Genomic DNA, 13,389 nt, shown 5'->3' on the forward strand with positions numbered 1-13,389 from the left:
ACAATCCAAGAGAAAAAGTGGGCCTGTATGTGATATTGTAATTTGTTCCGGAGATAGGCGTCAGCGCCCTCCACGACCCCAAAAGGGATTAAGCGGTAGAAAATGGATGGAAGTAAGCTGCTTACTTACAGAACAAATTTCAATATCGCATACACTAATGTAAAGCATATAACATAGTAACTCCAAAATTATAAACAGCTCAGTTTTGACCAAAATTGAGGACTGGGTTTTGCTTTTGGACGGGAGATATATGTTCTTCACAGAAAATGAGTCAAAGTCAGTGAGTCTCAGTTAGAAAAAGTAATTAATTATATCATTTTTCTTTTAATAAAAAATGGAAATGGGTGCCAGAGACCCGAACACCACAGTTGGGTTAAATAAAACAATCCCAGAGAAAAAGTGGGCCTGTATGCGATATTGTAATTTGTTCCGTAAGTAAGCAGCTTACTTACAGAACAAATTACAATATCGCATATCACCTAGTAACTGCATAATTATTATCAGCTCAGTTTTGACCAAAACTGATTTACTGGGTTTTGCCTTTGGACCGGAGATATATGTTCTTCACAGAAAATGAGTCAAAGTCAGTGAGTCTCAGTTAGAAAAATTAATTAATTATATCATTTTTCTTTTAATAAAAAATGGAAACGCGTGCTAGAGACCCGAATACCACATATGGGTTAAATAAAACAATCCAAGAGAAAAAGTGGGCCTGTATGCGATATTGTAATTTGTTCCGTAAGTAAGCAGCTTACTTAAAGAACAAATTACAATATCGCATACACTAATGTAAAGCATATCACCTAGTAACTCCAAAATTATAATCCGCTCAGTTTTGACCAAAATTAAGTTACTGGGTTTTGCCTAAGGACGGGAGATATATGTTCTTCACTGAAAATGGGTCAAAGTCAGTGAGTCTCAGTTAGAAAAATGTATGATTTGTATCATTTTTCTTTTAATAAAAAATGGAAACGGGTGCCAGAGACCCGAACACCACAGTTGGGTTAAATAAAACAATCCAAAAGAAAAAGTGGGCCTGTATGCGATATTGTAATTTGTTCCGTAAGTAAGCTGCTTACTTACAGAACAAATTACAATATCGCATACACTATTGTAAAGCATATCACCTAGTAACTCCAAAATTATAATCCGCTCAGTTTTGACCAAAATTGAGTTACTGGGTTTTGCCTTTGGACGGGAGATATATGTTCTTCACAGAAAATGAGTCAAAGTCAGTGAGTCTCAGTTAGAAAAATAATTAATTGTATCATTTTTCTTTTAATAAAAATTGGAAACGGGTGCCAGAGACCCGAACACCACATATGGGTTAAATAAAACAATCCAAGAGAAAAAGTGGGCCTGTATGCGATATTGTAATTTGTTCCGTAAGTAAGCAGCTTACTTACAGAACAAATTACAATATCGCATATCACCTAGTAACTCCAAAATTATTATCAGCTCAGTTTTGACCAAAATTGAGTTACTGGGTTTTGCCTTTGGACAGGAGATATATGTTCTTCACAGAAAATGGGTCAAAGTCAGTGAGTCTCAGTTAGAAAAATGTATGATTTGTATCATTTTTCTTTTAATAAAAAATGGAAACGGGTGCCAGAGACCCGAACACCACAGTTGGGTTAAATAAAACAATCCAAGAGAAAAAGTGGGCCTGTATGCGATATTGTAATTTGTTCCGTAAGTAAGCTGCTTACTTACGGAACAAATTACAATATCGCATACACTATTGTAAAGCATATCACCTAGTAACTCCAAAATTATAATCCGCTCAGTTTTGACCAAAATTGAGTTACTGGGTTTTGCCTTTGGACGGGAGATATCAGAATGCATATTTAATGACCACACACCATACACCCCCCTACACAATTATTACATATAAGATGTCCCGATCCACTGGACCCGGGGCTAATAGAAATGTGGAAATTGATGTTCTGTGTAACACACACACACACACACACACACACACACACACACACACACACACACACACACACACACACACAGGGTCGTTCTCCCAGGAAGGCAGACGAACTACTCGGGACATGGCATTTAGGTAAAAACATGATTTAATTTTAACTAAAAAAATATACAAACAAAAATCGCTCACAGCAGAGGCACTACTTGGGCTAAAGAACAAAGCTAACGCATAAACAGACTAAGAACATAAATCAAACAAAACTTACTTGGCATGGCATGAAGCACGAAACTATGGCAAGGCATGAAACAAGTCAGCACAGGGCGACTGACTGGCAAAGACGAGTTTAAATACTGCCTCTGATTAGTGCTCGGGAAGCAGGTGAGCGGGCATTTTGTCCACCGGAGACAGGTGGACAAAATGAGTAACCAAGGAAACCAGACAAGGGAGTGGAAAAAAACAGGAACTTAAAGAGTCCAAAGGACAATTAGCACATGGCCAAACAAAAACATGATCAACAGACATGACATTTTATTTATTATTGGTTAGCTTCAGAATAACAATGTTATTAAAAATAATAAAAGACTTATTATACTCTAAAAATGTTGGTCTTACTTAAAAATGCACGCATTTAGTTGTATTCAGTGTTAAAAAATATGATATGGCTCTCACGGAAATACATTTTGAAATATTTGGCTTTCATGGCTCTCTCAGCCAAAAAGGTTCCCGACCCCTGTTGTAGATGATGCTACATGTGTAGTTAGTACATCAATCAATCAATCAATGATTGTTTATATAGCCCTATATCACTAGAGTCTCAAAGGGCTGCACAAACCACAACGACATCCTCGGTAGAGCCCACATAAGGGCAAGGAAAACTCACACCCAGTAGTACATCAGTTGAGGAAAATGGGTATAGTACATTAACAACATCCTGTAATTCGATTTTGATACTATTATTCATTCTATCTTCTGATAGATTAAACATTAAAACCAATGGGAGCATTTTTAAACCCCGCAAGACTCAAGTCCACCTATTTCACTGATGAACATTGTCACATCATTAATTCGGAAGGTATAAATCACGACAAATATAGGTAAAATACTTTTAACCGCAACAACTAAGTGTAAAAAAAAAAAAAAAAATTTTACATTTTCAGATAGGGCTTGTTGTAATTTAAAAAAAACAACAATGTGAAGTTCTCTTTATTTTTAAGTTATCATGCTCTGATTTTACCAGTCATGCCCACTTGGGAATAGTTTTTGACAGCACAGCGGGCCTGTGCTGTCAAAAACTATTGCCCTCAACTTGTTTAACAGTATTGAGTGGTTAACTCTGTCAAATGCCTTTTGAAGATCCAGCATAACTAGGGTTGGGTATCGTTTGAATTCCAATGATCCCGATTCCGATTCTTTGTTTCGATTCCGATTCCTGATGATTCTTGATTCCGATTCCTTCTTTAAAAAAAAAAAAAAAGGCGGGGTCAAAAAAAAGTTTAGGATATTTTAAATGAGCTAGCTGACCTACAGTCTTTCTGAATGAAATAGTCTGACATTCTCCATCAAATTTAATTATATTAACTTTTTATGAACTTTACTATAAATTCCTCACAGGGCTGTTTTCAAGTAGAATATAAATATGAAATCTATGAACTTGAATATAAATATTATAAATTATGAATACATTTTCACAGGGGTACACTTTCATCAAAAGAGCTTTATTTTTGAAAACCTCATGAAAACACATTTACACACACACAAGTGTATGATGCTGCAGGTACTTAAAGGGGAACATTATCACATTTTCAAGAGGGTTAAAAACAATAAAAGTCAGTTCCCAGTGGCTTGTTGTATTTTTTGAATTTTTTTTCAAAATTTTACTGCTCCCTGAATATCCCTAAAAAAAGCTTTTAAGTGCCTTTTTTTCGCTCTCTGCCAAGACACTGTCCATTTTCCTGTGACGTCATACAGTGCTGCCAATACAAACAAACAATGGGAGATACCACAGCAAGATATAGCGACATTAGCTCGGATTCAGACTTGGATTTCAGCGACTTAAGCGATTCAACAGATTACGCTTGTATTGAAACAGATGGTTGGAGTATGAAAGTATTGAAGAAGAAACTGAAGCTATTGAGCGAATAGCTATTGACGCTATTCATAGCCATAGCATGGCCGAATAGCTGCATTGGCATCGCCGGTAAAATGTGCGGACCAAACGATCAGGAGTTTGGCATCTTGTGACACTGGAGCAACTTAAATCTGTCGATTGGTAAGTGTTTTTTTTCGCATTAAATGTGGGTGGAAGGAAACGTAATATAGTTGCAAATGCATCTGCAGGTTATCCTTACATCTCTGTGCCATGTCTGCTTTAGCACCGCCGGTAAATAGCATGTTAGCATTGATTAGCATTGCATGTTAGCATCGATTAGCTGGCAGTCAACATCAACAAAACTCACCTTTGTGATTTCGTTGACTTTATCGTTACAAATGCATCTGCAGGTTATCCATACATCTCTGTGCCATGTCTGTCATCGCCGGTAAATAGCATGTTAGCATCGATTAGCGTAGCATGTTAGCATTGATTAGCTGGCAGTCACACCGCGACCAAATATGTCTGATTAGCACATAAGTCAACAACATCAACAAAACTCACATTTGTGATTTAGTTGACTTTATTGTTTCAAATGCATCTGCAGGTTATCCATACATCTCTGTGCCATGTCTGTCATCGCCGGTAAAATGTCTACTTTCGCATCTTCGGGCCAGTGGTGCAACTTGAATCCCTCCCTGTTAGTGTTGTTACACCCTCCGACAACACACCAACGAGGCATGATGTCTCCAAGGTTCCAAAAAATAGTCGAAAAAACGGAAAATAACAGAGCTGAGACCCGGTGTTTGCAATGTGTTCGAGGAAATGAAAATGGTGGTTGTATTACCTCGGTGACGTCACGTTCTGACGCCATCGCAAAAAGAGCGATAAACAGAAAGGCATTTAATTCGCCAAAATTCAGAGTTCAGAAATCGGTTAAAAAAATATATGGTCTTTTTCTCTGCACCATCAAGGTATATATTGACGCTTACATAGGTCTAGTGATAATGTTCCCCTTTAAACATGTTACCGTGCTCCCACTGATGGGCTAACCTGGTGCAGAAAAGCAAATAAATAATAAGAAACAACTTGCAAAACCCAGTCCAGATTAGCAGCAGGTGCAGTATTAAATCAGAGACAGTTCTTGTTTAGGAAAATGACCACATCCGCCTTCCCAGGCAGGATGCGTGAGCGTTCTGGACAAATAGTGTCTCCTGTCGAAGACGGGACACGCATTTATTTGTACTCCGTGAACTCGGAGGTGCTTCATCATGTTCGACGTGCACCCTCCTAAGCACGAAACAGTCCTGTCGCACGTGTTACATTTCGCCGATATAAAATTTTTTTTTTGTAAAATAAAGCCACACTTTCGACCGTCGACGCCCGCTATCCATGTTTGACTGACTCGCTCGGCTACATAGGTTCGGCTATGATAACACTTCCGGCGGTGGGCGCTTCTTCGTTGGTGTTCAGCGGCTTCTTCTTCCAGGTCGGCGGACTTATTATTTTTTCCGGTCAACGGACTGGGTATCGAAACTAGGAATCGAAATTTAAACCTTTGAACGATTCCGGGAGAATCGGAAAGTTAGTCCCGGTTCCAATCGATACTCGATACCCAACCCTAAGCATAAACATTCCACAGTACTTACCCATGTCTATCTCTCGCTTGATATAGTCCATTAGGTACAGTAGGCATGTACCGGTGGAATGTGATACTACTGAAACCCACTACTACCGACCATGCAGTCTGATAGTTTATATATCAATGATGAAATATTAACATAGCAACACATGCCAATACGGCCTTTTTAGTTTACTAAATTACAATTTTAAATTTCCGGCGGAGTTTCCTGTTGAAAACGTCGCGGAATGATGACGTGTTTGTGACGTTATTGGTTGGAGGGGACATATTAGCCTAGCGCCACTTTTGGCTAAAAGTCGTCTTTTTTCATCGCATAATTACACAGTAATTTGGACCACTGTGTTGCTGAATCTTTTGCAATTTGTTCAATTAATATTGGAGACTATAAAGAAGAATGCTGTTGGTGGAAAGAGGTGGATTGCAGCTGCCTTTAGCACCGAGACACAGCCGGTGTTTCTTTGTTTTTGTTGTGAAGCTTTAGCATAGAGCGGTTAAGCGAACATGTTTCTCTACGTCAAACAGTGAGTTTTTGGATGGGAAAATTGTCGGCTCTTACCGGAGACTCCAGTGGATTATGGGACCTGTAGCTGTCAAAAAGGCAGCTGTGATCTTGGCTCCTCGTCGGCTTCTCTCTGAGACACTGGCATTCACCGCAACCATCCGACTTTCAATACTATTAACACAATAAGCAGATAAGGGATTTTCCAGAATTATCCTAGTAAATGTGTCTAATTACATCTGAAACGCTACCACAGCCGTCACTTTTTCCTTTTTTTTTTTTTTTAAGTGCCTCACTGTAACTTTCCTCATCCAAGCTCAAATTAATGAGGAAATTGTCGCTTTCTTGGTCCGAATAGCTCTTGCTGCTGGTGGCCATGATTATAAACAATGTGAGGATGTGAGGAGCCCTCACACCGGTGACGTCTGCTACTTCCGGCAAAGGCAAGGCTTTTTTATTAGCGACCAAACGTTGCGAACTTTATCGTCAATGTTCTCTACTAAATCCCTACAGCAAAAATATGGCAATATCGCAAAATGATCAGGTATGACACATAGAATGGACATGCTATCCCCGTTTAAATGAGAACATTTCATTTCAGTAGGCCTTTAACCTCTCTATAACCGTTGAGATGGAGCAAAGGATGGAAACGGTGGTACTTGCCGGGGTCTACTTTTGTTTCCTTTTTTATACAGTGGTGATGTTCTCGCGAGCTTGAATTCTTGTGGGACATGACACTGATTGATAGACAAGTTGGTGATATGAGCAACCATTGAGGCAATCGTGATGGCTGCGTCTGAGAAATCTGGTGGGAATATTATCATGTTCTGTGGCTTTGTTTGGCTGAGTTTCTTTAATTAACACATAATCAGTTTTAACTTTGACAAACTTGACGTCATCCTTGTGTACCCCTTTGTTTTTCTAAAAGTCTTAGATGTGCTTGTTCAGCGAAGAAGCCTGAATGTGAGGGCAATTTGCTTACCAACGTTGAAGCGATGGTTGAGTAAAATCTGTTAAAGCAATTTGCCACAGTCAGTTTTTGTTGAGTGAGCCGTTTATTGTCAAATTGAGGCTGGTGGTTATTGTTGGGCAGCGCGCTCCCGTCCAAAGGCAAAACCTAGCAACTCATTTCTAGCTGATTTTGAGAAAACAAAGGAAAACCAATCTATCTTGATGCTGTCTCACAAAGATCTACAAAGTCATCAAATGTATAGATGTTTTCTTGAGCTTTCATTTTCTTGCCGATTGAGCCATGGATTGAATCTGCTCTCATGAACGTGTGCCCTTTCTCCAGATATTTTATCACAATCTCGGGTGGGCCCCATTCTGCGTTTGCACATTGGGCAAGAGCCGTGTACAGCGTCCAGTTTTTATTTTGACCTCCACAGTTATCTGCCCAAAAGAGTATGCAAGGGGAAGAATCACAAACAATATATTTAATGAAGGTGCTTGCAACGTCCTGGGCCAATCTTCCAAATATCCCCTCATGCCATAATATCACATAATCAGGTTGACCGTCGGCCCCCATTCGTGCAAATGTCTCATTAAAGACAATAAGGCGACTGACAAAGAAGCTCCGATTGGTCCCTTGAGATACTAGGTTTTTCTGTTGTATCTACGCGGTTATGTGGTAGTTGCTAGGTCCTGCCATGCGCGTAACAGCTTACTTACGGAACAAATTACAATATTGCATACACTAATGTAAAGCATATCACCTAGGAACTCAAAAATTATTATCAGCTCTGTTTTGACCAAAACTGAGTTACTGGGTCTTGCCTTTGGACGGGAGCACGGTGGAAGAGGGGTTAGTGCATCTGCCTCACAATACGAAGGCCCTGAGTAGTCCTGGGAACAATCCCGGGCTCGGGAACTTTCTGTGTGGAGTTTGCATGTTCTCCCCGTGACTGCGTGGGTTCCCTCCGGGTACTCCGGCTTCCTCTCACCTCTAAAGACATGCACCTGGGGATAGGTTGATTGGCAACACTAAATTGGCCCTAGTGTGTGAATGTAAGTGTGAATGTTGTCTTTCTATCTGTGTTGGCCCTGTGATGAGGTGGTGACTTGTCCAGTGTGTACACCGCCTTCAACCCAAATGCTGCTGAGATAGGCTCCAGCGACCCCAAAAGGGACAAGCGTTAGAAAATGGATGGGTGGGTGGTTATTGTTTTGAGACTGCTGAGGCCCAATTGTTTCAGCATCTTCCAGACTTTTTGCGGGTTATTTTTATTTTCCGCTATTTTATCGTTGAAGTAACTGGATTTGACCTTCCTGTTCATGTTAGTTACTTTTTTTCTTAGCTTTTTGTATTCTTTAAGTGTTTGTCATTTCTAAGTTTCATGGCTTCTATAATGTCAGCATTGAACCAGGGTTCTTTCTTTTCTTTCTTTCTTTAGTTTATTTCGAACATGAACATACTTAAAAATAGGGCTGGGCGATACAGTGGGGCAAAAACTATTTAGTCAGCCACCGATTGTGCAAGTTTTCCCTTGATGACAGAGGTCTGTAATTTCCGTAGTAGGTACACTTCAGCTGTAAGAGACAGAATGTGAATAAAAAATCCAGGAATTCACATTGTAGGAATTTTAAATAATTTATTTGTAAATTATGGTGGAAAAAAAGTATTTGGTCAACCATTCAAAGCTCTCACTGTTGGAAGGAGGTTTTGGCTCAAAATCTCATGATACATGGCCCCCATTCATTCTTTCCTTAACACGGATCAATCGTCCTGTCCCCTTAGCAGAAAAACAGCCCCAAAGCATGATGTTTCCACCCCATGCTTCACAGTAGGTGTGGTGTTCTTGGGATGCAACTCAGTATTCTTCTTCCTCCAAACACGACGAGTTGAGGTTATACCAAAAAGTTCTATTTTGGTTTCATCTGACCACATGACATTGTCTTAATCCTTTGCTGTGTCATCCATGTGCTCTCTGGCAAACTTCAGACGGGCCTGGACATGCACTGGCTTAAGCAGGGGGACACATCTGGCACTGCAGGATTTGATTCCCTGTCGGCGTAGTGTGTTACTGATGGTATCCTTTGTTACTTTGGTCCCAGCTCTCTGCAGGTCATTCACCAGGTCCCCCCATGTGGTTCTGGAATTTTTGCTCACCGTTCTCATGATCATTTTGACCCCACGGAATTAGATCTTGCGTGGAGCCCCAGATCGAGGGAGATTATCGGTGGTCTTGTATGTCTTCCATTTTCTGATAATTGCTCCCATAGTTGATTTTTTTCACACCAAGCTGCTTGTCTATTGTAGATTCACTCTTCCCAGTCTGGTGCAGGTCTACAATTATTTTCCTGGTGTACTTCGACAGCTCTTTGGTCTTGGCCATAGTGGAGTTTGGAGTCTGACTGTGTGAGGCTGTGGACAGGTGTCTTTTATACAGATAACGAGTTCAAACAAGTGCCATTAATACAGGTAACGAGTGGAGGACAGAAGAGCTTGTTAAAGAAGAAGTTACAGGTCTGTGAGAGCCAGAGATCAAGAAGTAACCAAATACTTATTTTCCACCATAATTTACAAATAAATTCTTTAAAATTCCTACAATGTGAATTCCTGTTGTTTTTTTTTTCCACATTCTGTCTCTCACAGTTGAAGTGTACCTATGATGAAAATTACAGAGCTCTGTCATCATTTTAAGTGGGAGAACTTGCACAATCGGTGGCTGACTAAATACTTTTTTGTCCCACTGTACTTGTTTGTCGCAAGGGTCTACTGGAAATGTGACCAAATCTGCTGGGTGAAAATTATACATACAGCAATGTTAATATTTAGTGACCAAATATGCAGTGAGTAGTAAACACAACAGTGATGTTGTCGGTAGAAAAAGCAAATGTTGTGATGTGTTTGTAAAATGAATGCGACGCCGTATGCTTAAAATGATCAGAGTACGTAAATATTACATGTTATTATTAATGTGACTGTTACATTACATTTTTATACTTGCTGTGTGTATATTAAATGATGATGGATGTGTTTGGATGTTTTTCTAAGCGCTTTACAGGCAGAATAGAGCATTTCCTATGTGTTTACTAGTTAGAATGCCTAAAAACAGAAAACATCAATCAATCAATCAATGTTTATTTATATAGCCCTAAATCACAAATGTCTCAACGGACTGTACAAACCATTACGACTACGACATCCTCGGAAGAACCCACAAAAGGGCAAGGAAAACTCACACCCAGTGGGCAGGGAGAATTCACATCCAGTGGGACGCCAGTGACAATGCTGACTATGAGAAACCTTGGAGAGGACCTCAGAAGTGGGCAACCCCCCCCCCCCCCCTCTAGGGGACCGAAAGCAATGGATGTCGAGCGGGTCTAACATGATACTGTGAAAGTTCAATCCATAGTGCCTCCAACACAGCCGCGAGAGTTCAGTTCAAAGCGGATCCAAGACAGCAGCGAGAGTCCTGTCCACAGGAAACCATCTCAAGCGGAGGCAGATCAGCAGCGTAGAGATATCCCCAACCGATACACAGGCGAGCGGTCCATCCTGGGTCTCGACTCTGGACAGCCAGTACTTCATCCATGGTCATCGGACCGGACCCCCTCCACAAGGGAGGGGGGGACATAGGAGAAAAAAGAAAAGAAGCGGCAGATCAACTGGTCTAAAAAGGAGGCCTATTTAAAGGCTAGAGTATACAGATGAGTTTTAAGGTGAGACTTAAATGCTTCTACTGAAGTAGCATCTCGAACTGTTACCGGGAGGGCATTCCAGAGTACTGGAGCCCGAACGGAAAACGCTCTATAGCCCGCAGACTTTTTTTAAGCCGGAGTCTTTTGAACGCAGATTTCTTGCCGGGACATATGGTACAATACAATCGGCAAGATAGGATGGAGCTAGACCGTGTAATATTTTATACGTAAGTAGTAAAACCTTAAAGTCACATCTTAAGTGCACAGGGAGCCAGTGCAGGTGAGCCAGTACAGGCGTAATGTGATCAAACTTTCTTGTTCTTGTCAAAAGTCTAGCAGCCGCATTCTGTACCAACTGTAATCTTTTAATGCTAGACATGGGGAGACCCGAAAATAATACGTTACAGTAATCGAGACGAGGCGTAACAAACGGTGGATAATGATCTCGGTGTCTGTAGTGGACAAAATGTTGAGAATTTTAGCGATATTACGGAGATGAAAGAAGGCCGTTTTAGTAACGCTTTTAATGTGTGACTCAGAGAGAGTTGGGTCGAAGATAATACCCACATTTTACCGAGTCACCTTGTTTTATTATTTGGTTGTCAAATGTTAAAGTTGTATTATTAAATAGAGGTCGGTGTCTAGCAGGACCGATAATCAGCATTTCCGTTTTTTTGCCGTTAAGTTGCAAAAAATTTGCGGACATCCATTGTTTCATTTCATTAAGACACGCTTCCAACTGACTACAGTCCGGCGTGTTGGTCAGCTTTAGGGTCATGTAGAGTTGGGTGTCATCAGCATATGTGTACTTGTCTTGCATTATGAATGTGAATGAAATGCAAAATTCCAAAAATTTACAGTTCCCCTTTAAATGTGGATTTTGTGGCCATTTGTAAATATCGTTTGGTTGTTGGGAAAACAAAAATTCAAATGTTGGCTCGAGCTAAAAAAGAAAAATCCTGACAAGGAAGTCATTTGGGTCAATCATGTGATTGGTGAAGCTAAATGGCATTTTTTTTTTACCTTGTTTTGGTGACATTTTCTAAATGGAGCATTGTCGCAATATTTACCACTTGTGGCTTTAAATAAATAAATAATAATGAATAAAAGGCCAATATCTGCGCGTAATTCCATTGAGACGCTGCAAGAAGTGAGTCACTTGTGGTGTACCGTGTTTTTTGAATTCCAGGAATGCGGTGGCAGTAAATTCACACAGTTGTTTGGTGTTCAATCGAGGAATTTGTCTTTGCCGCTGTCACACAGATGGCATTGGGTTGCATCCGGCCTGTCTTGTTTTTGAGCTGACAAGAACCTTTTCCACCCCACAGGCGAGGGCTGAACCCCCCACACAGAGTGAAGTCTATCTCCATGACCACGTTCACCCAGCAAGAAATGGACTTCCTACAGAAACACAGCAACGAGGTATCACACTCACTGCACCATGGCCGACATCTTTCAAGAGTCATGGCTCCAAGTCTTTCATTCTGACCTCATGCTTTGGTATTTTCAGTCCTGCTTAGACTACTTTATTGGCATTCCTTCTCCCAACTTTTTCCTCCTATCATTTCTCCTCATCCCTTCCCCCCTCCTCGCTACTTTGACTCTCCCCATTACCCCGCCCCCCACCTCCCACCCTCTTCATTCCTCTGACCCGGCCCCCCTCACCCCCCTATAGGTCTGTAAACACATCTGGTTGGGTCTCTACGATGACAGGACATCAGTTGTTCCAGATTTCCGGGAGCCGCAGAAAGTAAAAGAGTTCCTCCAAGAAAAATACGAAAAGAAAAGATGGTAACCTAACCTTATTGTTTGATTGTCTTTTATGTTTTCCAATTTGTTGTATATTTCCATTTACCCTAGTTCCTAGACTATATAGACCAGGGGTGCCCATTACGTCGATCGCGAGCTACCAGTCGACCGCGGGGGGTGTGTCAGTCGATCTCCAGCCAGGCTTTTAAAAAAAATAGACCTAAAAATTAGTGATCATCAATCTTCACCAAGACGTCACTTAAATGACATTCACGGTACCGGAGGGTCTTGTGAGATGACGCTGGCTGCTGCAAGATCATTATTATGAAAATATGACCGAGAGGTAGGCGAGAAACACTTTTTATTTCAACAGACTCTCGCGCCGTACCTTCCGTCAAAACTCTAAAGGCCGACTGCATATTTCCTATCTTCACAATAAGAGCCCTGCTTCATGCTGCCTGCGCTAACTAAATACAGAGTCTCGGAAAACTGGCGAGCACAAGCGATCCCTCAGAAAGCTGGCGTGCACAAGTGGGCTTTCCGAGACTCTTATTTTGTTAGCGCAGGCAGCATGAAGCAGGGCTTTTATTGTGAAGATAGGAAATGTGCAGTCGGCCTTTAGAGTTTTGACGGAAGGGACGGCGCGAAAGTCTGTTGAAATAAAAAGTGTTTCTCGCCTTCCTCTGTCATTTTTTCATAATAATGAACTGGCAGCAGCCAGCGTCATCTCACAAGACCCTCGGGTGCCGTGAATGTCAATCAAGCAAGCTACGGAATTTGCCGCCAATGTTTTTCTTGTAAAGTGTATGGAAGCTGGATGAATTAGATGCCAA

At 41.0% G+C, this 13,389-nt stretch overlaps 1 protein-coding gene across 3 annotated transcripts in view; it reads left to right on the top strand.

Moving 5' to 3' along the window:
* agfg1b (ArfGAP with FG repeats 1b) overlaps positions 1 to 13,389 on the top strand; it is a 39,907-nt gene that overhangs the window by 5,718 nt on the left and 20,800 nt on the right. For all 3 annotated transcript variants that reach the window (XM_061919890.1, XM_061919889.1, XM_061919888.1), the window contains exons 2-3: positions 12,136 to 12,229; positions 12,483 to 12,598. In XM_061919890.1, coding sequence (XP_061775874.1) covers positions 12,136 to 12,229; positions 12,483 to 12,598 — 210 coding nt within the window. The remainder of the gene's footprint in view (positions 1 to 12,135; positions 12,230 to 12,482; positions 12,599 to 13,389) is intronic.

This window comes from Nerophis ophidion, linkage group LG14 (assembly GCF_033978795.1).
Source record: "Nerophis ophidion isolate RoL-2023_Sa linkage group LG14, RoL_Noph_v1.0, whole genome shotgun sequence".
Classification (NCBI taxonomy): domain Eukaryota; kingdom Metazoa; phylum Chordata; class Actinopteri; order Syngnathiformes; family Syngnathidae; genus Nerophis; species Nerophis ophidion.